Source organism: Cryptotermes secundus, unplaced genomic scaffold (assembly GCF_002891405.2).
Source record: "Cryptotermes secundus unplaced genomic scaffold, Csec_1.0 scaffold518, whole genome shotgun sequence".
Taxonomy (NCBI): Eukaryota; Metazoa; Arthropoda; class Insecta; order Blattodea; family Kalotermitidae; genus Cryptotermes; species Cryptotermes secundus.
The window spans coordinates 323,859-350,144 of record NW_019731580.1 but is presented as its reverse complement, the minus strand read 5'-3'; the positions used below and the strand labels follow the sequence as shown (position 1 = coordinate 350,144).

The 26,286-nt window shown below is 45.6% G+C and overlaps 1 protein-coding gene across 5 annotated transcripts in view; it reads left to right on the top strand.

Moving 5' to 3' along the window:
• The window catches only part of LOC111867191 (serine/threonine-protein phosphatase 4 regulatory subunit 1), a 233,129-nt gene that overhangs the window by 154,074 nt on the left and 52,769 nt on the right, over positions 1-26,286 (top strand). For all 5 annotated transcript variants that reach the window (XM_023856799.2, XM_023856794.2, XM_023856795.2 and 2 more), the window contains one exon: positions 25,164-25,270. In XM_023856799.2, coding sequence (XP_023712567.1) covers positions 25,164-25,270 — 107 coding nt within the window. The remainder of the gene's footprint in view (positions 1-25,163; positions 25,271-26,286) is intronic.

The window sequence follows — 26,286 nt, the reverse complement described above, 5'->3', positions numbered from 1 at the left end:
CCCCGGACCATGGATTACGATGAATGTGGAGCAGTCGGTGGAATGACAATTGGCAAGGGAAACCGAAGTACTCAGAGAAAACCTACGCCAATGCCACTTTGTCCACCACAAATGCAACATGACCTATGGCACGGCCGCAAATAACATTAAGGAATTCTGCCAGATTATTTCTGGTTGAAATTAATTGTATTCATATTATCTCCTGTAGTATTATGTAACAGGAAGTACTTAGGGAAATGAACTACAGAGGTGAGAGTTCTTATCACGTGTGTTCTCTTTGTTTCAGGTAAGTAGGCACTACGCATTCTTGTGTCATCTGCAGAGGTCGGTAAGTTTATTATTTGCTGTTAAGTAGAATGTGCTTTACGGGAGTCTTTTGCATTAATTACACTTGTTTGAAAGTGAAGGAACTTTGTGTAGATAGTAATAAGAACTCAAATAATACGATACATTCCTGTACTCATAATTAGCTTTTTTTCAACATAGACACATGGTTCTATATGTTGCCAGGTTTTTGTGATTGTTTATGCCATATCCAGCATGTTCTGGGTGCCCAGGATGGGACGAATACGTTAACTTGTACCCGCCAAGTACAGGCGCAGCCGTGCTGAATCGCGATAGGCGACCGTCAAGCCTCTGAAGGTGATACATCGAATGCTTCATACATTGCCAGGGTCGACTCAGCCTCTAACAGAAATGACTACCGGGAATCTTTCTGCGGGTAAATTGCGACCGGCGCATGAGGCTAACAGACTCGCCACCGTCTGTGAGCCGACTGTCTAGAAAATGTGGGAGTCTTGACGTCTCACAACCCTATGGTCCTCCACGGCCTATTACAGGGGTAGCTTTACCTTTACCAGATATCGGCCTTCTGGCCTGTTCCGAACTACTGGTTAGAGGATTATTTGCTGATATGACATGTTGCTGGAGTCCTTTCGCTGCAAGTGTCTGTCGTAATAGACCCGTCTCTAAGCAGTGACTCTGTAAACAATGGCCATTTCTGGGCAGCGGCTCGGTTAATATGTTCCCGCTGCAACGAATACGCATGCAGTAATAGAGTTATTGTTGGAAACGGCGTGTTTTCTATATGGCCCGTGCCGAGATGTTATAAGCAGGGGACAGTTATGTAAGATTTGAGGCTTTCACGGCCGTGACTATGAAGACAGCAGTCTTCTGGGATTTGGCACCGTGTATATGTGGTGTTAACCGACGTTTCGGAGGAACGTATCGCCTCCATCTTCAGGGTGGAAGGAAAAATATAAGAAATCCGCAAGCGAAGAGACCGTGAGAACCGGCAAAAGCCAAGTCCCAGAAGACTGCTTTCTTCAAGGGACAGTTAGTTCAGAGGCGGTTCTATACGGGAGGTGGTGAAGATATAACCTGAGCGCGTGACGGTGAAGAATCTCCACTGTTAGAAGCCGTTGCCAGTGAATGGCTGGTATAGATAGCATTCAAGAAAAGGCTTGGCGGATTCTGTGGTGATTAGACGCTGTAATTACTTGTAGTTCCGAGCCGTGCTTATAAGTGGTCAATAAATCCATTCACCAATCCGAACCCCGTCTATAGCCAGACATACACGTGATAGCTGGTGTCAGAAGTGGCAGTATGGTGGCAAACTGAGCAGAAAACGTGCCCTTCTGTGTGGCCTTAGTACACACGGCAGTTCTGTCACAACCCTTAAGGTGGCCATGGAACATGGCTGTTACTGAATTGCCTTTATGGTAATGCTGGACTTATATATGCGTGGAGGACGTAAAAGGAACGTTATGGCAACATTCTTCTGTGCAGCGGTACTTGTACGTGGGCTAAAGAAAGTTTTGTTAATAAAATAATGTGTTGTGTTAATATGCATACATGATAAGACGTAGTTCGAGATAAAGCGACAGTCGCCATTCGAAATGTAATGGGTGGAGTTGTATTGACAAGGGAGTGCGTTCATTGAAAGAAATTCAGATGAATCTTCCTGGGGGTAAAGGGTGGCCGGCGTGTAAGGCTGACAACCGCACCGCCATCTGTGAGCCGATTTTCTAGAGAAAATGTGGGATCCTCGACTTCTCACAACCTTATAGGCGTCCATGGCCTCTTACAAGCATAGCTTTACCTTTTTATATAGACTGTAGTGAAATGCAAATTTGCAAATAATGCGTTTGCAGAAAATATTAGGGCTTGGAATAGGCGCCACACCTATTTGCTTCAATGTCTGCTATTGAGTAATTTCACGAAGCGCGACCCGCCTTAAGAAACTGACAAGTCTCTCGATTTGTAAAGAAATTGTTTGCAAGAACCCCACAGTGGGTTCTGTTCTGAAACGGCTGAGTCAAGTCCACACGATAACATAATTATTCCAGATCAGTTTTAATGTCATCGCCCCATCTTGATTGTGTCCCACGGGGTTTCCACTCAGTTTTCTTAACTTCCGCTTTTCTGTTACAATTGGGGTCCAGGATTATTTCGCCCGCAAGCAGTTTCACCCTGGATTCTAGACGCATTTCAGAGCCAGTGTCACAGTTACTTTACCGCCCGTCTGTTCGTCTTGGCGACAAGCCCCTTGAGACTCAGGACCACTAATTTTATTTTTCAACTCAACACTTGCCGTTATTGTCCTTATGTAACAATCTCTCTGACAAGAGGATGGTTCTGTCGTTTACAATTGCTGGGCCTCGCCAGCGCAGTCATTCTCAGGTCCGAGTCATAACCAGTTTTTACTGTCTCAGATTTAAGACTCTCCCAACATGGTGAACGAGGTTCCCATGTTTGTATCCCCCCTAACAGGGTTATACCCCCAGGCACTGGGTTCGCGTTTTGTCGCCTCCTACGACTCGCAGGGCTACGGTGGAGGTGTTCGACCCCACCTCCAAACAGGATTCATGCCTCCTCTGGACGCATTTGTATGATGTGGACGATTTTTAAGAAGGTTGAATTACATAGTCTCTTACGTAACATGTAAGTGGTTAACGTTCCCCTTCAGGAAGTCGAATGCGAGATGTCAAGTCCTGCTGAATATTTTTCGTGTTTCGATATTCAAGAATTTTAGTCCAGCTGGCCTGGTTCTGTCGCATCTGGGGCTCATCTTGCCTGTGTTTGTGTTTCTTTCGTCAAACCATGGTTGTCAGGTCCATGCAGTCTTTATTGCCTCTAAAGGTAAAGTTGTCCCTGTACGTAGCGAATTAATCAGTAAGCCATGAAGGCGTATGGGGAGTGGGTGTGTAGACCCAAGTTTTCTTCACCTCGGCACTAGATGGAAGTGAGTGGTCAGCTTCACACCCCGGCCGCTTTACGCCCGTGGAACGATCCCCGGTACCATTCGATACATTGAGTGGACCCCAGAGCCGGTCTGAGCGACGTGTAGACAAGAAACCTCGTGACCCTAACGAGACTCGAACTCAAACCCCTGGTTCGTCCCGCCCATAGCCAGTCGCTGTCCCGGCTCCTGTTTACTGCCTGTGCTGTCAGAATCTCAAAATTTTTGCCGAACTTGTGTTCGTTATGAAATTAAGACGGTTTTTGTGTAAACCATGGCCCTGTATGCACTTTGCAATATGAAAATGACGCCCGTTCCCAGCTTAATGAAAGTATTTCGCTCTTAACGATGGCCTTCATGTAGCAGCAGGATAGCCCTGACAAACATCGTTGGAAAATGTCACATTATGAGTGACTATAGATGGGGTTTTAGATTGGTGGATAGATATAGTGACCACTTACAGGTCATAACTACATATGACTGTAACATCGCTATTCCCGCACTTCACTAGAACACACAGTCTAGTGTTCTCAGTCTGTTTCGAGACGTTTCCTGGTATCGGCTCTAGCAATGGTTATTCCTATGCCTCAGACTCGTGTCCTCTCTTCACAGACTCCCGTACAGAACTGATTAAGCTCCAGACCTCCCGGTTATATCTCGGCACGGACCAAATAGAAAACAGTTTATCTGTTGTGGGCGTTACCTAGCAACGGGTCTGTACTGCTCAGAGCCTTTGAATAATTTGTACTCAGCTTGTCAAGATACTCGTGCTCGTTAAGGATCACGAAAGTTCGTTTTCGTTCAGACGGATGCGACGCTGTATATTTGGGTAGTTTACAAACGTTCCGAAGGAAAGTGTGTCCATCTTCAAGATCGAGGAGTAACTTAAGCCAGCAGAATATCGCTGTAAGAACCTTGCATGTGCGGTTCATTGCTGAATTCATAAATCGTTAGATGTCCCAGTCCGGTCTCCTGCGCGCAGCCACTTTCCCTTGGGGATTCCATTTATTTTTCACTTTCCCGTGCACATGCGCGCTGGAGCTCCTCGTAATGCACGTGATTCTAGTCCTGAGTTCTGCGAGACGTATTAATGTGAAGCATTTCACACTATTACTGCAATCGGAACCCCGCGGAAATGTCCAGGAGAGCCTTTCAGGGCACATTTTCTCAATTGCGTGGCAACTGTCGAGCAAGTTGGCTTAAGTGGCAGAACTTGTAATATGTATTCTGCAGGACCTCGGTTCGAATTTCGACTGAGCCTCATGCCCTTCAGGTATATCCCGGGGAAAAAGGTAAAGTTGTTCCTGTGCTTAATTAAGCACTACGCCATGACATGGGGGAGTGGATATATACATCACGTATTACTGACCTCGGCACTAGTTGGGAATGGTCACCTTCACTCCCCGGCCTCTTTACCTCCATGGAAGGCGCCCTTGCTACCCATTGGTTATGAGGCTGGTCTGGACGACATGGACAAGAAAAGGATCTTGCCCCTACTGGGATCCCAACTCCGACTCCCTCGGCCGTCCGGCTTGTAGCCAGTTGCTGTACTGACTGCGCTGAAGTACGTGTCAATAGTAGAGCACTCCCGCATCCCCTGCTCTTCCAGTTCGTTCAGTTTCATCCTATCGTTCGAAGCTGTATAGTCAGATTATCTTGGTGTCGAGCCCCGGCTGGGGCTTATATGTCATGTCCATGTGGGGTGCCCTCTCTGACGAGAGGTCGGGTATGTCATTGGTCAGTCATAGTCGATAGTATTAGTCCATTGTCAGTACGTACAGTTATTATGTCATCCCATGTACAATATACACTTGGTCGTCGACTTACGACTGACAGGTCTAAGTCGATCTGGTCGTATGTCGGCCATATATTTATTAGCAGTATTTTTAACCTTTCTAATCTCTTTATAATTTATTTTTAAAAACTTTTACATTTTGTTTTATTTTTCATATTTTTGTGGTCTTAAGTCGACGACCAAGTGTAGCCAAGGTCCCTGTCAGTACAGCAGACTATGCCCTATTTCTAGTAGTATCCGCTACAGTAGCTGTAGGTTTCAGTCACGTGGCTGCTAAATTAGCTGATGATGGAAGTTGTCCCAGTGCTTAATTAAGCACTGTGTGAAGAAGACGTATGGAGGACTGCAAGTATATCCCCACCATTCTTCGCCTCGGGCCTAGATGGAGTTTGAGCTGTCAGATTCGTGCCAGGCCGCTTTGCCGCCTGGGAAATCCCTTTGGACAAGGCTGCTGGGTGGGCCCTAGGTGCCGGTCTCGACACAAAGGAGGAGCAGGAGAGATTTTTGCTCCGGTCGTCCAGCCCGTAACCTGTCGCTATGTTGAATGAGCAACCCCAGGTAAACGAAAAGTTCGTTGCAAATAGGGAACTGGGGCGATGCTGCCAAAGCAATGGCCATATTTTCGTGTCTGCGCCTCTGTAGTTTTCTGTATAACTGCCGCGCCGTGCTCTGCTGCTTTGAAATCTCGACCCCACTGAGGAGGGTTTTCATTCAAAACCCTGTCCCAGGTTAAAAGGGGAGGAGCCAGCCATCATTGTGTGAATGCAAGGGTAGTAAAAAAAACTGATCGTAGCTGTTAGGCAGTAGCAACAGTTCCGAAACCTGGAACTATGAATATGTGTGTACATGTCTGCTTGCTGGTACGGCCGCTGGAAGTACATTTCAGGTTGATTATTGTGGACACTGTAATGAACTTTCAGTTCACGTCTTTCTTTCGGTTAGTCCGATAGACTATTACCTGAAGAAAAGGAGTCGGACCAGGGATTCTTGGGTGTTCATGGATTTCTCCCTTTTTGGTACATTATCTGTAATAAGTGATTCATGAAGCTGAGCCCTTCTTGAGGAACATCCAATTGTGCAGCCACTCAAGAACTTCCCAGCATTTTATGGAACCAGAAGGTTCATTACCGTGTTCACAACAGTCATACATTGATTCCTATCCTGAGCCATATCAATCCAATCCATCCCGTCCTATCTCTCTTAAGATCCATTTTAATATTGTCCCCCCACATACGTCTTGGTCTTCCCAGTGGTCTCCTTCCTTCTGGCTTTCCCGCCAATATCCTATATGCATTCCTTTTCTCCATCCGTTCTACAAGCCCTGCCCATCTCATCCTCCTCGACTTGATCATTCTAATTATTCTTGGAGAAGAGTACCGCCGTTTTAAAATCCGTTCTCCTGTTGGCTTGGTTGCGCAGTGTTTCACAAAACGCTGGTATTTATTGGCTAGCTGAAGGAAAGATTATTCAAGAAATTAGGAAATTTAAGAAAGAACGAAACCCTCTGTGCCGTGGATTGTTCTCCCATTTCTGGGGCGAGACACCGTTCCTCCACTTTGTCAACACTGGGTACAGTTTCGATTGTGGCGACCTGGCAACTAGGGGTGTGACGATGCAGGGCTACCCCTTCAGCTTCTCTGCAGCGCTGTTTGCCTACGTACCGCTGTAAAGTGCCTGCAGAACGCGTCTCTTCTTAAGGTGACGGGCTGTATGCTGGATTGTCGGGTTCTGTTCCCTGCAGGGGCAAGAGGGAGGCTCTTAGGCCTCCTATGTAATTAGTACCGGGGGTAAAGCGGCCGTGGCGTGAAACTGGCCTCGCACGTTCATATAAACCTCTACCCCCCCTCCCGGTATGTTCACGGCGCTGGAACAGCTGCATCTTTTTACCTTACCCTTGATTTTCTCCCCAATCCAATGAACTAGGGTTTCCACGATGTAGGCATATTTGGTATTGAGGTCCACAGTTCGCATTAGTCCACTGTGGGCATGTAATTCGCGGAAGCGTAGTTGGGTGAGGCAAGCTACAAGCCGGAAGGTCGCGGGTTCGATTCACGATGGGGTAGATACTTTTCAATTCACCTAATCCTTCAGCCACACTATTGCCCTTTGGTCGAATTTGTCATAAAAGGTCATCGTAAATGAGATGGGCATTCGGCCATTCGCCCAAGTTGGTAATTGGCGTTAGTTCCCTTATTATGCCCTGGTAGGTCCATTGACTAAGTCCATGAAGCGGGTTCCTTTTTGAGCAACTAATGTTCCGCCACTAGAGAAACCCTCGAACGTATATCATAGCGTCCTGTTGCACCTTTCGCTTAGTGTGCAGTGGTCACAGTCTCACGGCAACGGCATCTTCTATAAAATTTGTTAACTTCAAAGTTTAAAAGCCCATCACTGCATGTTTCGACCAGTGTGGTCATGATGAGGTGTTAAAATATTTTACAAGGAAATTGCCGTTTTCTGTTGTTGCTTATGTTGTTAGATTAGTGAATTGTGTTCTCTCTTTGTTTTTTGTGCTGCGTGTCTTGTTCTCGAAATGAAACACATGCACATCTAGGTGACATATACCGTGTACCAAAATGACTTAAGATGCTGCACAAAGTGGAGACAATAGGGCTTCATTTCCAGTCTCTTTAACAACACCATCCACGCAGTCATAGTGACATCTCCAGTTCACGACTCGCATGGCGCACAGATCACTTCGGACTGCGAACACACTCACTCGTTCCACATTTTCTTCTGACACACGAGGTCGTCCTGCACTTTTCCCTTTATAAAAAGACCCCGTTATCTGAAACTGCTCGTACCAACGCCTGGTGCTGTTGGCAGATCGGGCGATCACTCTGAAAATACCGCCGGGATGTTATGTTTCGTAAACTGCAGCCCACAAAACACTTTCTGCTCCGGAGTCGCCATTTTCTCTGTGTGACGTCGCGGTCAGGGAGAGTGGGATTGCGCATGCGATCACAACTTGAGTACCTGCTGTTTCGTTCCATGTGGGAAACTTCGTGCATTTCCAAAGCCGTTATGGCCGCTTGAAGCCGCTCCAGTCATTTTGGTACACGCGGTGTATTTAACAACATAAGGAGCAACAGATGGCAGCGGGTTCTTCTCCAAAGATTTTAACACTTTCGTCGAAACACGTAATGGTAGACTTTTTAAACTATCAAAGTTAATAACGGTGTTGCACATGAGACTGTAACTAATAGACTCTAATAGAACCTGAAGTTTCATCACCGTGTTCCCAGAATTCGGTCAGTGGCCTCTACCTTAAACCAGTTGAAAATCATTGCACGGCCTTTCATCCTGTTTCTTCCAGATTTGCTGCTACTACTACTACTACTACTACTACTACTACTACTACTATTATTTGTTCCTTGGGCACTACAGCCCCAATTTGGGCCTTGGCCTACCTCCATGAAACTCTCCGTTTCACTTCGGGTGTTTTTTTTATTGCTAGTGGAGTGGGACTAAGTCCCTTGCACTGTGGCCACTTCTGGCCTACTGTACCAGCCCCAAATGATAGGTGAGGGTGATTGTGGGGCAACTGGTGGAATGAAGATGGGCAGGGGAAACCGAAGCCACTTCCACCACAAATCCCACTTGACCAGACCCGAGATCGAACCCGGGCCGCCGCGGTGGGAAGCCAGCAACTAACCGCTTGAGCTGTGGCGCGGCCCTTTCACTTCGTTTTACTAGATCTTAGACATTCGGTATGGCTCCTTGGGCGGGTGATCAGCTCGTCGCAAGGCCTCTACCTGTGCACAAACACAAAATCGCACATACACGTAAACACCAAACATCCATCCATACCCTGAGTGGGATTGGCGAGTGAAGACAGTGCATACATTAGACCGCTCGGCTACCGTGACCGGCCACTGCTGCTACTACTACTACTGCGAATGTCCTCAGGTTTAGACTGCTGATCCTGGGAGGTCGTTTCTCTGAACATTTTCTTCCCGATCTGCTGTGGGTGTAATTTGTAATGCATGCTCCTTGCTCCTTTTATTTGCAGAACAGAAGAGCGTTGCGCTGTTAAGTAACTAGTTACTGCTACCAGAATACTTTCATTCATTAGCTATGCCAGAAACCCGCCGTCTGTATCACAGTTCCCAGCTGCAGCCACCGGTTAACGTTTAGTTTCGCAATGCCGTATGTTTCTAGACGAGTGGTGGATTTTAAAATATGTTTAATGAAATTCAAGTACGGGATAGTTCAGTATAGCGGCTGGACTACAAACTGGTTGACCGAGGAATCGGTGTTCTAACAGACACAGTTTTTCTCCACAGCGTCCAGATGAGATCTGGTGTCTACCCAGCCTCTTCTCTAGTGGATACTGGGACGAGAAAATACGGCCGAAGCGTGATGCTGTTGCCTCGTGCGCCTTCTTGGCGTGGTACTTAGTTACGCGCACGGGACAGCTTTAGGGCGGCCGCACACCAACTGCGCCAAGACAAGCATCAAGACATGAGACAAAAGACGCAGTCTTGCTTCATTCGTGATTCGTCAGTATCATGACTCAGACCGGTGTGCGGCGGTTTTCATAATCTCGTTCGTTTCAGCTGTGCTCCTTTCTCTGTGTCATGTCATAGACAACATGTCTTGACGCATGCCGGTATGCGGCCTAACTTACGCTTCATTAAAGAAAGCCTCCTCGCTTTTCTGTTTAGTAGTATATAAGGGTCTTTATGTCCTACAAACACCCCCTATCCCCGATTATCGGTTCCAGTATTCGGCTAGTACCTTACAAGCAGTGTTTGGTTTATTAATTATTTCAACCGTGAAATTAATTATAATACGCCAAAAAAATTGAGTTTGTACGTCACAGAAAACACAGCATCTCCATTACAAAGGTGTGCCCTTTATTCCCCCACCCCACCAAGAGAAGTTTTCAGCCCGCTACATTGTGTCATGAATGCTTGACAGTCTAGTATTCTAACACTACACCTGGCCCCGTCTGGAGTCGCGTAAAATAGCTTATTGCGTTGTTGCTTCATGAGTAAGCCATGTCCATACCGACAACTTTTCCGCTTTACCGTGACATTCCAGGAAGATAGTACAGCGCCATCCTTGCATAGGTATACACTTTATTATTGTTACATATCGGGGTAGGCGTGACGAATAATTGTGGGTTATAGATTTGATGACTGGATTTACTGGACGACTCTATTACAGTTACAGTTGGTTGTAACAGCTCACACATTAAACTCCTCCTTGATAACAGATCTCTCAGTGTATTTCTTCTGGTTCTCAGACCAGTCTCTAGTCTTCTGCTACTCGGTACGATTCAGTGTCAGACTGAGCCAACTTTATGCGGATCACCGCCTCCAAAGGTTTCACTACTGTCTTTCACGAATTAGTTGCCTCGGAAAACCATGTATTCGTTTCCAAGCAACCGTTGTTACCTAGTGATGACACGTTCGCTGCTATACGTTGTAACGGGAACGTTGCTAAGCAGCGGACGTCTCTGCTGTGCTTCTCTGACTGCACACTTCCGGCTTTCAAGCTTGATGTGACGTCATCATCAGGGGTGTACAGATTCTCTGGAATTCTAGGAGCCTGATGGGAAATTATGGTAAACGTTCCAGCCGCCCCGGAACCTAACTGCGGCCTGAGGCCCTCAGATTGGGGCCACTTAAATTAGTTTTTTTTTATTTAACTCCAATAATTATACAATCTATCCATTAAGTGTGGATAATAAGTACATTTTGTGGTTTACATATAGAAAAGGAAAGAGAACTTGTCGTGGTGAGCATGTTCCAATGAACATGCTCAATACTTATTTTAACTGCTTAGTGATATGCAGTTAAGTGTTGTATTATTCGAATCTGGTGGGTAAATCTGATGGTTTAAATCTGTTTAGCCTCCTGATTTCTCCTTCGTCGTCGAGTAGTTTTTGTGCCAAGTCGTTCGGATGGGCCTGGAGTCTGATTTTATACTTTTTGCTGGTTTTTTTTATTTCCTCTCGTACTGTTGGTACATCTGGGTCCTTGTGTAGTACCGTGTTCGGCACATACCGCGGTGCGTTAACTATTATTCGTAATACTTTGCTTTGAAATCGTTGGAGAATTTCTATGTTTGAGTTACTGGCTGATCCCCATAATGGTATCCCGTACGTCCATATTACTTAAATTAGTACACGATTATTTTAAACTAACTTAACCTAACCCTACCTTGGCTTGACCGTTGTTACATGTATGGAGTAGGGAGTTGGACGATAACAGGCTCCGCTTAACGGGAGGGAACTTGCGCTAACGGCTGAAGACGCTACTTTTGTGATGGAACGGTCAGTTTTTAACGATTCGTGTAAGGGGAAGAAATTTTTGGAATAATTATGCTGAAATTATTAGGCGCCAGCATGAAATATTTAGTCGGCGTGGCATCCCTTATTATTATTATTATTATTATCATAAAATGTAACGATCTTGTGTGTAAGGGGAAGAAATTTTTGGAATAATTATGCTGAAATTATTAGGCGCCAGCATGAAATATTCAGTCGGCGTGGCGCCCCAAATTTGTAGACCAGTCATCTTCATCACAGCTTTCGAAGACTGCAATAGATGGCGCTAGTGCTGCTCTCGCCTATGAAGTTCATGGCTGTAGAGACAGAAGCTGTGCGCATACCTTGCTTGGATGGACCTGTCTGAAGGGTTTGTCCTGCTTTCGCCGTCCGTAGTAGTTCTACAGTTGAAATTCGTCTGAGCGAATAGAATCATTCGTGAACATTGGGATCGCTCTTGTATTTGCCCTGTGAGCTAGGCTTGTTTGTAGTTCTTAGGCAGCCTCCTTTTCCTTAGTTTTAAAACATTAAAGTGGCTTCTGCCACCAACCTTGCTGTCTATATATCCATCCCTAGCAAGTTATGAATTCCTGAACCAATCTTTATGAAACTTCGCATGTATATCACACCGGCTGAGCCTATCTCAACGGCGTACTTCATAAATCCCTCCCATCGTTCTTATATGTGTATCCCCGCGTATCGTTGCTGAGTAGCGGCTCTGTAGAAACATTCCCGTTGCAACGAATACACGCAACAATAGAAGAAATGTTGGAGGCGTCGTTTTCTGTGATGTTCGTGTCGTATCAAAAGATAGTCTGTGTATCCTCTATCACTGTTAGGCAGTGGCTCGGTAAACACGTTGCTGCGGCAACAAAGAATTTTTTGAGGTGTTGTATCAAAGGAAATTAAGCGACGAGTTCTTGTTTTCCTTGGCCTACATCGTCGCTTTACGACCTGAAAAAGCTGCAGCCCTCACTGTTCGCATACATCGCGTAATAGTAGCTGAATATATCGCTCCCCCATTTCACCGGTCTATGCTATGATCCATAGGGTAAAGCGGGCCATTTCCCAGACACCTCTCAAATGCGGATATGAACTTCATGGATCTGAGTCCTTCCTGACAAGCCGCTAGTGGTGAAGCTACTTAAGAATCCCACAACAGTTTATGGAACCCAAATATTCATTTACATGTTCACAAGAGCCTTCCACCAGTCCCTGTCCTGAATTATAAATCCAGTCCATACCATTATTTGTCTTAAGATCCGTCTTAATATTATCCTCCCCCCTACTTCTGCTTTTTCCTGCGGTATTGCTGAATCTACTGTTTAATCATTTTACCGACAGACGGAGTCTATACATGTCCGCCTGTCCCACCCACCAAGAACACGAGGAGAATGTAGTAGCTTCACCCTCGAATACACTGGGGAAAGGGTTTCCAGTGACATAGACGGATGTGAACATGAGGCAGATCTGTGGGACAGTTGTAGGGCCTATAATTGTTTCTTATTTTGAACCATTTAACGGAATGCGACTTACAGATAAGTTTGTTGTAGGATTTGAGGTTCCCACAGCGGAGGTTATGAAGAGCTGTCTGGCAGGATATAACGCCGCGTGGTCCGTTGAAACTGTACCGACTTTTCGGAGGAACCTGTGGTCTGAGGAGAACATTGCTTGTTGCCTGCTTCACGCTGCTTTCTTGCATAGCTTATTCGACCATGAAGATGGAGGTGACACGTTTCTCCGAAACCCCTGTTTACTTTCAACTGGCTACTACGAGTCGAGAATTTAGATTCAGAAATATTGAAAATTTGCGTACTCCAGTAGGGCTCTTTTCTGTTCTTGTTCTTTTTGCACTGTACAGTTTTGTAACCTATTCTTGTTCTTTTTTTCTCCGTACAGTTTTGGAACTTTCTGCTCTTTTTGCTGTATGCAGATTTGGAACCTCCTGTTCTTTTCTCCTCTTTTTCCTGTCTGCAGATTTGGAACCTTCTCTCCTTATTCTTTTTTTCTGTATAGTTTGGGAACTTTTTTCTTCTTCTCTGTACAGCTTTGGAACCTTCTTGTTATTTTTGCTCTCTACAGTTTTTGAATCTCCTTTTTTTGTTCTTTTTTATCTGTACATTTGTGGGGTTTTTTCCTCTCTCTCTCTCTCTCTCTGCAGTTCTTGAACCTTTTCGACTTCGGAAATCTTGCCATAGTGTACGTACGTGTGCGAACCTTTGTGGTTACAGTAGTTCGGTGTTGACTATTCTTGAAGAGAACGGGAGGATGTCAGATCAGACCTCCTGAATTTGAGATACTGACATCGGTGATTGAACCTGAGATGTAGCGCCCTGCAGTGGCGGTTCTGAAGGGTCAGGAGGCAGCAAATAGACCGGACTGTATGGCACTATACATATACCAGACGACATAACTTCTCCGCTCAAGTCTCAAGTTCTTGTCAGGTTACACCGTGCTGATATGGACAATGTTTCTGACGTTTCGAAGATACAAGCTGCCCCCCATTTTTAGGGTTCAGAATGCCTTGAATTAGTTTTAATTTCTCAGAATTTTGGGAACTTCTACCATCGTCCGAAATTCTACAAATTAGAAAACACGTCATTTCGGAAACTGGATAATTTCCGTCGTCAGGTGAGGGAGGGAGGATCCGTTTGAGTTAATTTTGATGCTTATATTTAAAAGAATGCGGGATTTGGTGGCCCAGTCTGCACCTTCAGACTTCGGCAGCGTTGCCCACAGTCACGTGCTCTAACCGCTCTACAACAGTTCACACCTTGAACGCCTAAAATGAGTACACAAATTTTTACGCCTGTTTTCTTCATACTTCACGTTGGTATACCTGTCGCTCCTAATTTGCTGTGTAAGGGCTCTAGTGGTACCTGTATACTCACACAAAAGATGAGGAATTTTATAAGTAGCTGAACGACTGTTAGCTTTTCACGAAGGATTATGCTTTTTGTGGGGGGTTTGTTAAGGGATATATTGTAGACCTAGCGTAGGAATTCGCTTTCATAAATCTTGTCCAGTGTATGTGAGGCTCGCCGGCGTGAAGCCCGTGTTTAGGCGCCTCGGAATCCGCAGAAGGAACACAGCTACCTGCACATCCTTTCCCTCCGTGGACTCCAGTACATGACCTACCACAGTCACCCTTCCTCCACGACCTTGGAGTTCCAAGTTTTTTGCTGGAAACGTTCCTTACTGTTCTCCACGCGGCAGGTCAAAATGCAATTCCCCATCGCGTTTCTGTTTGAAGGCATAGGCCCTGTGGCGTATAATCCTGCGCATGGTTTGTAACAACTTGTGCCGAAGTTCTAATAACAAAATCTCACTGTACTCTATTTAACCTTGAAGATGGACATCGTGTTGCAAGCCGAAACACTATGTTCTGATTATACCCGGTGTTGAGTAGGTTTCGCTCGTAACGCAAGTTCAAAACGTGAACGAGAACTCTGCAAGGCAATTTCCGTGCCCCTCTTCGGCTCCTAAACTAAATGGATTTCGATTAAATTAAGTATTTGTGTCTATGCTGAATTCTAACGGGTTTCATGTCCTTTCGTTATCACTCGTGGAGTTGAGCCCTTCTTGAGAAGCCGCCAGTTGTCCAGTTACTCAAGAACTTCGCAGAATTGTGTGGAACTCGAAGGTTCATTACCGTGTTCACAAGAACTCTCCACTGGTCCGTCCTGAGCCAGACCAATCCATTCCATACCATTCTATTCTCTCTCTCTAAGATCCGTTTTAATATTGTTCATCCACCTACGTCTTGGTCTTCGTAGTGGTCTCTTTCCTTCTGGCTTTCCCACCAATGTCCTATATGCATTCCTTTTCTCCCCCATTCGTACCACATGCCCTGCCCATCTCATCCTCCTTGACTTGATCATTCTAATTATACTTGGAGAATTATACAAGTTATCAAGCTCCTCATTATGTAGTTTTCTCCAACCTCCCATAACTTCTTTGTTCCAAATTTTCTCAACACCCTCAGTCTGTATTCCTCCCTTAATGTCAGAGAGCAAGTTTCACACCCTTACAGAATCACAAGCAAAATTACAGTTTTATATATCCTAAATTTTAATCATTTTGGAGGGTTTTAATGTTGGCCCGCCAAGACACCGATGGATAATCAGAAAATATGTGGTGACACGCATAACGGTAGGCCCAAACAAGTAACATGGCTCCTCTTTATTTATGTTATTACACATTTCTACAACCGGAATGTCTCGGGCGTTGTTGCGACTAGACTTCGGGCCACAGAACTAAGAAATCTGGTTCGATTCCCGGCAGAGGCAAAAGACTCTTTCTTCATGGGGTCCAGCAAGCCTTCTGTACAGTGGGAAAAGGGAGCTGCTTCTGTGATAGTAAGGAGGACAGGGACGTGAAGCTCTCCAAGCAGTCACCTCTGCCTCCATTCTCCCATCCATTTGTGGCGTGACCGTCAATTGAAGAAACTCATGGATAACTTAGCCTTATAAGACGTTATTACTGTTCAGTGTCAGGTGTTGAGTAGGTTTTAGTGGGAAGGCCAGAAGGAACCGACCAATAGAAAAACAGTTGACGTACCGAAAACAATGACATTTGATTAGTTTGCAGTGCTTATAAAAGTGTTGCCTGAATATTTCCTTATATGGCCGAAACATGAAGCATTGTGATAATGCGTGTATATGGCGCTACAGCCTCAATTTGGGCCTTGGGCCTACCTCCATGAAACTCAGTTTCACTTCGGTTTACTAGATATTAGACATTCGGTAGGACTCCTTGGGCGGGTGATCAGCTTGTCGTAAAGCCTCTACTTGTACACAAACACAGAAAAACGCACATATACACAAACACCAAACATGTATGCCCTGAGTGGGATTCGAACCCACGATCCCGGCGTCCGAGCGAAGACGGTGCATGCCTTAGACCGCTCAGCTACCGTGACCGGCATTCTAATATTTTAATAAAATTTTTACGCATAACGACCACTGTGGTTTAAGTATGAATGAGGGCTGTTAATTGTTGCAGTATAGACGGAAACAATGGACAATAAATAACAATTCAATGCAGCAGGATGCCGAAGTATAATATTAGAAAGAATACACGAAAATGTGAAGGTAATATTAAGGTGGGTCATAAAAAAGCCTAATGAGGTGGTTTGGGCAGATCAATCTGAATTGAGACTTTTGTGTAATAAACCTTCGTAAAATGCTGGTAAATTCTTGAGTGGGTGAGCAACTGGTGGCTGCTCGAGAAGAGCTGAACAGTATCAGATGGGGAGCAAATTCTTGGTACTGTCGAATTATATGCAGCTGGAACCCGGGACCGTGCGAGACGGATGTTGGCGGACCGAGGGTCTCCCTGCTGGATATGCAGCACGCGCAGCGCCTGGAGTGTGCAAGTGTGCAAGTGTGCATGCCTTGCATGGGCAGGTACAGGCGGGAGCCATGTTGGTCGGTGGGCGCGGCCAGCTCGAGTATCGACCAGTGGATGCAGCTCGCAGCTGATACCCCGACCAATAGTCGGTTCCGGCTCCCCCCTTCTCTATCGCTGAATGAGTAATTACAGCAACTATCAATCCAATACGGGTCTCAGTAGGGGCGGTCGAGGTTGCTGCCAGTCGCGAATCACAACCCCTCTGAGGCAGGTTAAATTCGCACAGTCGCGTTGGATTCCAAACCTGTTCTCACTTATCGACTGAGCGTGAAATTTATCTTTGTAGCAACACGTAATTGTTCAGGCAACGTGATAACGGGTTGCATTGAAGACCATATTTAGCTTGAGGGGTGGGGGTTTGAACCCAAGTGCTCTCCCACAGACATGTCTGTGTACAGTTATTGAATGCTTGGCACTCCGTGGTTTTCTTCAAATTCACTGTCGAATCAGTGTCCTCCGATGTGATGAAATGTGAAGCCCCTACTAAGCACAATGACTTGAATACATGGGAGAGTGGAGGCAAAGCTCCATCATTTTTTATCTCTGTACCAGATGAAGGTGAGTGGTCGGATTCACGCCCCGGCCGGTTTAGCTCTTGGGAAAGAACCCCCGACACCCATCTGATATGCTGGCAGGGCCCCAGAACCGCTATGACGCTATGGAGAAAGGAAGATCTTGACTCTGCTGGGAATCGAGCCCCGGCCGTCCAGCCCGTAGCTCATCTCGATTCTGGTTCCATTGCTCCAATGTGATAGGTATGAGAATGGGTATTTTTTTTTTCAGAATATTTCAGAAAGTTGAAATGAAATTTTTACGTTTCGATAACTATTATTTCAGTCACAGGTCATGTTAGAAGCCGGTAGGTAAGCCGAAATTAACACGAGTCTTGACGTAACGGCGTGAAGACAACGTCACGTGACAGGGAATGCTTGGGCTCTGTATATGGGGTGCATAGTTGGCCTGTATTTCGTACGCCCGAGCTTTACGGTGTTGTGTAGCCAACCCCATTTGCCATGTTTATTGTATATATAAATGTACGGTATAGAAACATTAAGCTTGTATATTTTAATTAGATCTGTAGTCTATTTCGTGAGCCGGGGTAGCTCGGTCGGTATAGCGACTGCCTACGGGCTGGACGACCGAGGGGTCGGAGTTCAGTCCCAGTACGGTCAAGAATTTTTCCTACCTCCTCACTTCTTCCAGACCGGCTCTGGGGTCCACCCAGCCTCCTATCAAATGGGTACCGGGGGTGAAACGGCTGGGGCGTGAAGCTGACCACCCACCTCTAGCTAGTGCCGAGGTCAAGAAAATGTGGATGTATGCATCCACTCCCCTATACGCCTCCATGGCTTAGTGCTTAATTAGTTAAGCACAGGGACAGCTTTACCTTTTAGTCTTTCATACCATGTACCATGGCTTTGTTTGATGAGTCTTTTTAATGGGGGCTATAAGCTATTTAATGTTGTTAAGTAGGCGTGTGTGTGGGGTTTATAATGGATGCCGTCGGACACGACCTCCACATCATGGATTCACGTAAGGTCGCGTGTGTCACGTAAAGACAGCTGACAGAATCGTGTGATGAGAAGAAACGCTTGAGTCGTGGCTTTCACTGAACTAGGCCCGTTCGTAGAGGAGCAGCTGTGATAGGGGTTGTAGTTGTTTGTGCGTTGCGCCTGCGTCCTTACGTTTAACCAGTTCCCTGGGCTGTTTATAATCTGTTGATCAGCGGAGTAAGACGTTCTGTTCCCTCCATGCGTCTGTCCTCTTTTTCCAAGAAAACGACGCGTGCAATATTTGATGGATAGGTCCACGCCAGATTTAATTTAGCCCCAGTTAACTGGGAAGTACGTTGTGTTCAGAGGTAGTGCACTTTATAAATTCATAATCTCTTCACCACGTCGCCCAGACAACCTCGTGTACAATGCGTACGGGGGGTAAAGCGGCCTAGGCGTGAAGCTCCAGCTGGTGTCGAGGTCAAGAAAATGGATCTGTGCTTCAACTCCCCCCATGCGCCTTCATGGCGTAGTGCTTAATTAAGTACGCGGATTTTGATAATAAATAGGCGGGTCTCCATCTTCCGTCCGTGTTGCCTAAACCCAAATTTATTTTGGAGTTAAAGGCCTGCCATATCTTCGGCCTTCCCGTTCCCAAAATTTGAAATTCCATGCACGTTGTCCTCTCCACATGCCCTGTTGTTGCAAATAGGCCCTCGTATATTTATCCTCCAGAGTGGGCGTATATTTAGCTCTGCTCCTGACCTGAGAATTGTACGAGTAGTTTTGAAATTAATAGTGCTGCAGTGAATTGTACCCTTAGTTGTGTTTCGCGTCCTTGGTGCACTTTCTTGAAAACAGTTTAGGTCGTGTATTTTTTTATTGCTAGTGGGGTGGGACTAAGTCCCTTGTACTGCGGCCACTTCTGGCCTATTGTACCATCCTCAGATGATAGGTGAGGGTGATTGTAGAGCAGATGGTGGAATGAAGATTGGCATGAGAAACCGGAGTATTCAGAGAAATCCTGCCTCAGCGCCACTTTGTCCACCACAAATCCCACTTGACCAGACCCGGGATTGAACCCGGGCCGCCTCGGTGGGAAGCCAGCGACTAACCGCTTGAGCTGTGGCGCGGTCTTAGGACGTGTAACTTCATATATTCTTTCCGAACTTTTCCTTTGTTCGATAATTCATTAATGAAGAAGTTCCAATTCGAACCAGAGACCCCCCCCCCAAAACAAAAGTAGCCCGTACCACTGCCCTACAGCATTCGGCACTTTTGTGGACTCATGCGCTTATCCTCATTGTCTCTAGACGAATGTTTGGATAGTAATAGTGTGGCGTATAGACCCGTTGCTAAGAGGTGGCCTTGTAAACAGCGACGCTTTCTGGTAAATGGCTCTGCGAACACGTTCCCGCTGCAACGAATATGCACGCAACGATAGTGAATGTTGGAAAATGGGTGTTTACAATGTGGTCCGTGCCGAGATGTTACAACCAGGACAGTTGGCGCAGTGAGTTCAGTTGTTAGTAGTATTAGCCAGCGGACAACGGCATGAGCACAGAAACTGAAGAATCTCAAGTTGTTAGAGCTATTACCAAGCAACGACTAGGGAGAAGACTTGGGCGTGTAGTGAACTGTAGATGTGGAAGTCAACGATTGTGTTATAGTGATTTGTAGTTACGACCTGTAAGTGGTAGATAAATCCAGTAATCCAAACCCCCGTCTCTATTCACTCATACTACGTGACAGTACTTTCAAATGGGCCACTACTGCATACATCGGAATATTTATCAGTTAAACATTTCTCACATCATTGGAGCTTTGTAACTTCTGTGGTTGAAAGAGCCTAAGTAGGCCTACTTGAAACCTCTTGTGGGATGGACAGGACCTGTATATGAGTATACTGGAAGGCGGGGGGTGTTGCAAGCCAGCAGGTTTGCCCTTCACGGAATCCTGAGAAATGTCTCATTTGCGAGCATCAGATTGATTTGTTTTGCTTGCGTTACTTTACAACCCAGAAGATTGAGGAGGCGATTGTTGACCCTAAGTTTCCGTTGATTTTTACCAGACTGCACGGCGTTCTATCTGCCACTGGGGACTTCGAATCCGACATAATTATATTGGATCATGCGAGTTGTATTGGCACTCCGTTCGCGGCAGCTGCTCGAGTATACTACAATGGGTTGGTCTTGAGTGGCACGGGCTGCTGTTTGTACTGCGTTCCGGAGCGCGATCGGCAGACTTCGTGTGAAAGCGTAGCGCGTCGTGTTCTGGCGGGATCCAGGTCCAGGGTGCCATTTTGCTGGTGGCGTTCCCAGCCTTCACTAAAATGTTCTGGAAGACTGGCAATTGTTAGGAGAAATATACAAATAGACTGAGGGTGTTTGAGAACAGGATGTTGATGAGAATATTTGGACCAAAGAGGGATGCAGTGACAGGAGGTTTGAGAAAACTGCAGAATGAGGAGCTTCATAACACAGTCTTCGCCGGGTATAATTAGAATTTTCGATTCAAGGATGATGAGATGGGCAGAGCATATAGCACGAATGGAGAAGAGTAATGCATATAGGATATTGGTGGGAAAGCCGGAAGGAAAGAAACCAATACGAAACGTAGGGGGGTGGACAATATCAAAATGGATCTTAGAGAGATAGGATTGGATTGATCTTGCTCAGGATAGGAACCAGTGGAGGGCCCTTTTGAACACGATAATGAACATTCGGGTTCCATAAAATGCTGGGCACTTCTTGTGTAGCTGCACAATTGGCGGCTTCTCAAGAAGGGCTCAGCTCCATGAGCGAGTGAGTGAGTGAGAGGGAATGTAGAAAGAATAGAATCCTGACAAAAGGAAGAACTGTATTTATATGAAGAAGAATGAAAGACCGTGTAACCCTATGTTGTACTCGTATTTTAGTGGTGTAATATCAGTTCAAATTTTTGATCACCTGGTCCCTGACGATGGGCGCAACATATTCCTCTCAGACGTTTATATCTGTTAACACGACTTCACGGTGTCATGCCCCAGAAGACGACCACCGCTATGAACCCCGCCCAGAACTTCATCTTTGCTATATTGTCAGTTGTATTATAATGGAATATTTCCTTTGGCGTTTCCCATTATTTGGACAAGCAGATGGGCATATTCGTTGTTTTCTAACCGTCGATAGCCCTTACATTGTGCTCCAACTCCTTGTTGTCTCCGGCCGCTACTGGTGGCGGCGGCTACAGCTTGCTTTACGCTGCTCCACTTATCACCATTTGCACACCCCTGATCTCTAGTATGTTAGGTTGTAATTTGGGCGCCAGGAAACTGAAAGGGGTGAAGGATTCGGGAGGGGTTGCCGTGATGGGGCCCAGATTTTCATGACCTGAAAATATTTAAAAAATGACTATAAAATCACCGAAAAATCCAGAAAAATTACCTAAAATACGACCCAAAAATGTAATATGCAGAGCCGGGATTTTGAGGACCTGGAAATATTTAAAAAATGACTGAAAAATCCAGAAAAATGACCTAAAGAAGAAAAGAAAGAACACTTCGCTTCCATGTTATTCACATTTCAGAAAACATGTGAAGAAAAATTCTCCAAAATGGTCAAAAATGACAAGAAATACCCTTAAAAGTCCAAAAAGTTACCTATAAAATTTAAATTTCTATAACCAGCAGCTGATATCCGAGATTTATATAAAAATTAGGAGCATCGCATAGGATACAAGGAAGAAAAGATGACATGTCATCAAAACCCGGACTCCACAAGACACTTTATTCCTATTAGGTTGTTGATGCTTGACTTTGAAACACTTGATTACACTTGCTTGTTAAGTTATGTGTCACGCTGTTTTCGTCTGAATATTGAACTGCGTTACTGGTTTTCAGTATTCATTTCGATATTATAAATTCCGCAACTGGTACTTTAATTTTCCGTTTAATCCCACTTTAGGACAAACAGTTGATACTTGGACACTGTAAGCGTGGTAAGTCCACAAATTTTACGTAATTAATTATAAATTTTTGAAGGGATGCAGATTTTGCGTCCGTCTATTTCTTGAGTCTTGCAACAACTGACTTAACAGAATGACCTTTTCTCAACTCTCGGAGACTTCTGGGTCCACAAGTCAACTCCCTAAATTACGAGGATTGGTCACTTTTTTTAAAAATGGGAGTACCTTAATTAACTATTCCCCCAATCCGTTTAAGGATTTCAGTGGATTTAGGCTCCAAAGATTTAGCGTAAATCCTGTCAGTAGCTTGACAAATGTTAAGCTTGGCTTGGGCTGAGAGACCACCCGTCTTTAAGTTACAATGATCAAAACTGTCACATATCGTATTTTCAGAGATCTCCAACAAGCAAAATTTCGTGTAACTTTCTAAAGAAACCAAGCTGCGGGGGGGGGCCTTCCTGTTTCACTTCGCATCTGCGTTGACCAGTCGTTTTTCTTTTGTCCTTTTCATTCGAGAGTTTGAGCTAAAACTCCTTCTTGAGAGCAAGAAATAGCCTGTGTACCCTACGTCCATTTGCTGTGTGTTACAAGTAAACCTAAGCGAACATGGTAATAACATGGATCAAAGCATGCTACTAAATTAAATCAAGCTAAGGTTGGCAGATCGGTTACAGTTTCAAGGGCTGCCTGTGTTTTCGCCTTCGTCAGTCCTGCAGAAAGTGTGATTACGCATCGCGGCCTTTTAAAACGTAATTCTTATCGTTAGAGATATGGACTGGCTTAATCTGGCCGAGGAATAGGGACCAGCGGTTGGTTCTTGTGAACACGGTTTCGTGAAGTGTAAGTAAATTCTGGAGCAGCCGAGCAACTTGCGGGTTCTGGAATAACGGCTCAGCTCCATGGAATTAAGCCTTATCGCTAAGCTAGTGATGTTAGTGATGAGGGCTGACTTTCCGACGAGCTGCACTGACTATGTGCTGCTTCCCTTTGTGTTAGACGAAGACCGACCGAAACGTCGGTGGTCGGTGCTCAAGGAAAATGTCCTGTTACGAGAATATACCCGTAGACGTCGGGACAAATGAATTTATTGGACACCAGTTGAACGATGCTGGTTGCACGAAATATTATACTGAGAGGGGAGGCAGGAATTTAAAGGAAAGGGTTGGAATGCGAGAGCTGTAAATGGAGAAACGGCGAAGAGGAAGGAAGAGATGAGCAGAGAAAGGAAAATTGTGAACTGAAGAAATCGATTTCTGGAGGTTACACGAGAAAGGGGGTCTATACTTGAAAATAGCGGGAACGAGAAATTTACATTTGTATTATTATCTGAGGTGTTAGCTGACCCTTCCAAGGAACATTCAGCTCAGAAAAATGAGAAAGCATATATTCCTTGCTTTACTACCAAAACGTTGGTAGCAATCTGCAATTTTATACGGTGTCATAACCCAGAGGATTGGCAGCAGTCTGGGATCCTGCACGGTGTCATAACCCAGAGGATTGGCAGCAGTCTGGGATCCTGCACGGTGTCATAACCCAGAGGATTGACGACATTCTGTGATCCGGCTCGGTGTCATAACCCAGAGGACTGGCAACAGTCTGCAATCCTCCACGGTGTCATAACCCAGATGATTGGCAACATTCTGTGATCCGGCTCGGTGTCATAACCCAGAGGACTGGCAACAGTCTGCAATCCTCCACGGTGTCATAACCCAGATGATTGGCAACATTCTGTGATCCGGCTCGGTGTCATAACCCAGAGGATTGGCAACAGTCTGCTATCCCGCACGGTGTCTGCATCTTGTGGCCGAAAACAAAATGGCTGATTTCTTAAGTGGCAGTTGCTATATTTTCGGTCGAGTGGCTGGTGGCTTTGTGCTTTGTATTTGGAAGGTTCGGTGTTCAAATGTGCGCTGGAACACCGGTTAACCTGACAGACCTCATTTGGAATTGGAATGGGTGTGGAAGGAACAGACCATGACATGACTGGATGTGTTAGTCTGAGAATGACTGCAGCCCCGAAATCAACTGAAGAAACGCATTTGGGGGCTGACAGATGTCTAGAATGCGGAGCAAGCGTGATATCGATTCGTTGGACGAGTTCGCGTCACGGGTTACAAGTAATCTAATTTAACTTGGCAGTTTATCTAGTAGGCTTAGGTCTGTGTATCGTGGGATTAGCGTTGCAACATAAGATTTGTTTCGGTAACAAATAAAATTGCAAAAACCATATAGAACATGTAGTGCTTTCTACTCACCGAAGTAGTGTGAACTACCAGCAGAATTGTTAAGTAGTCCTAATTAAACGTAGACCCCGTGCCATTACGGCAGATTCGTGAAGAATTGATGAGACTGATGAAAACGAAATAGGCCTATACTGTATTTTCCCCCAATGGTATAGGTTGTCTAGAGGTCCAACCAGCTTCCCATCCAATGGGTGAAGGTAAAGCTGTCCCTGTAACAGGCCTTGGAGGCCCATAGGGTTGTGAGAGGTCGAGGGTCCCACATTATCTAGACAGTAGGCACACAGATGGCAGTGAGGTCAGCGTTACGCGCCGGCAGCCCTATACTCCCAGGAAGATTCGTGGTAGTCATTTCTGTTAGAGGCTGAGTCGACCCCATGGCCATGGTGCGGCTGGAAGGATTAAGAAAATTGAAAATATCCACCTCATCGGGACTCGAACCAGCAACCATTTGCTTGTAGCATAGTGCCTCAACCAACTACGCTGCCTCGTGCCCCCCCCCCATCCATTGGGTACCTGAGGTAAATCGGCCGGGACATGAAACTGACCACTGGCTTCCAGCTAGTGTCGCTCCCCCATACGCCTTCATGACGTAGTGCTTAAGTCATTAAGCACAGGGAAAAGTTCACACTTTGTATAGGTTGTCTGAATTCTTGTTCATACAAAGATCTGTTGTGGGTTAGGCGGTTGCAAGGCAGTCATGCGAGAGAAGGTTTCGAGCCCAAAATCAACCGACCCAATATTGTGTATCCTGTTGCAGGAGGATGGTGGGCCGCCTGGTGCTGGAAACGCTGCCAGCGGTGGCTGACGACCCTGCGGACGTGGCGAGCGTTATGGCCATCATCGAGAAGGTCGCCACAGACTGTGGTGAGTCCTATCATAGTTTTCTCCCTCAATAGACTCCTTTCTTTCTTTCTTTCTTTCTTCCTTCGTTCCTTCCTTCCTTCCTTCTTTAGTCTCCTGTTTGCGGACTTTTCCATTCTTTCCTCGTTTCCTTGTGTTCGTGTCGCTTTTCTTGTGCAACATCCGCTTTTATCTTCTCGTTATTTTCTTACATTCTTTTCCTCTTAGCGTTCCATTCGTCCTTTTCATACTCCACTGTATTCCTCTTCGCCTTCTCATTTCAATTCTTTTATCATTGTTTGCGGGGTTTTCCTCAGGTCTAGAAATCCGAGATTAACGGCCGTGGGGATCCATTGCGCTGACACGCGACACCCTCCGCAAAAGTTGGCACCAAATTCGCCGACAAGCGGCGGTCGCTCGGTCGGTATGGTTCGCTGGGGGCTCAAGCCACGGATTTTTTGTTTTGGGGGGTGTTCCTTTAAAGCACCAGCTCATTTTGAATGACGTTCCGCCTGTTTTTTCTTGTACAATAAAAGGCACCCATAAGAATGGAGAGTTGGTTACATAACTGTTATTCTGCTTAGGAACATCCTTGGAGAAAGTGCCGAAGTGGGCCTATATAAGATTTGAGGTTTTCACAGCGGTGACTATGAAGAATGCCGTCTTCTGGGATGTGGCGCCTTGTAGATATTGTGGAAACCGACATCTCTTATACCCTGAAGATGGAGGCGAAACGTCGGTTAACAAAATATCTGCACGGCGCCACATCCCAGAAGACGGCATTCTTCGCCGTATATTTCAGAGTTCATCTGTTACAGCCGCAGGAACGGTTGGATAAATAAATAGGCCTGTGTCCCCATAGATGATGCCGCGCTAATGTTAATGCCATACATGCCCCTGTGCATAATCAGTCATTTTGTTCAATATGCTTGTTGCTATCGGCAAGTGGAGTTGAGAGCGCTGATCCTTAGTTTGGCTAATTTATCATAACTCTTCACTTTTGCGGTTTCTGTGTGTACGTGTATAATCCCTTTTTTTTT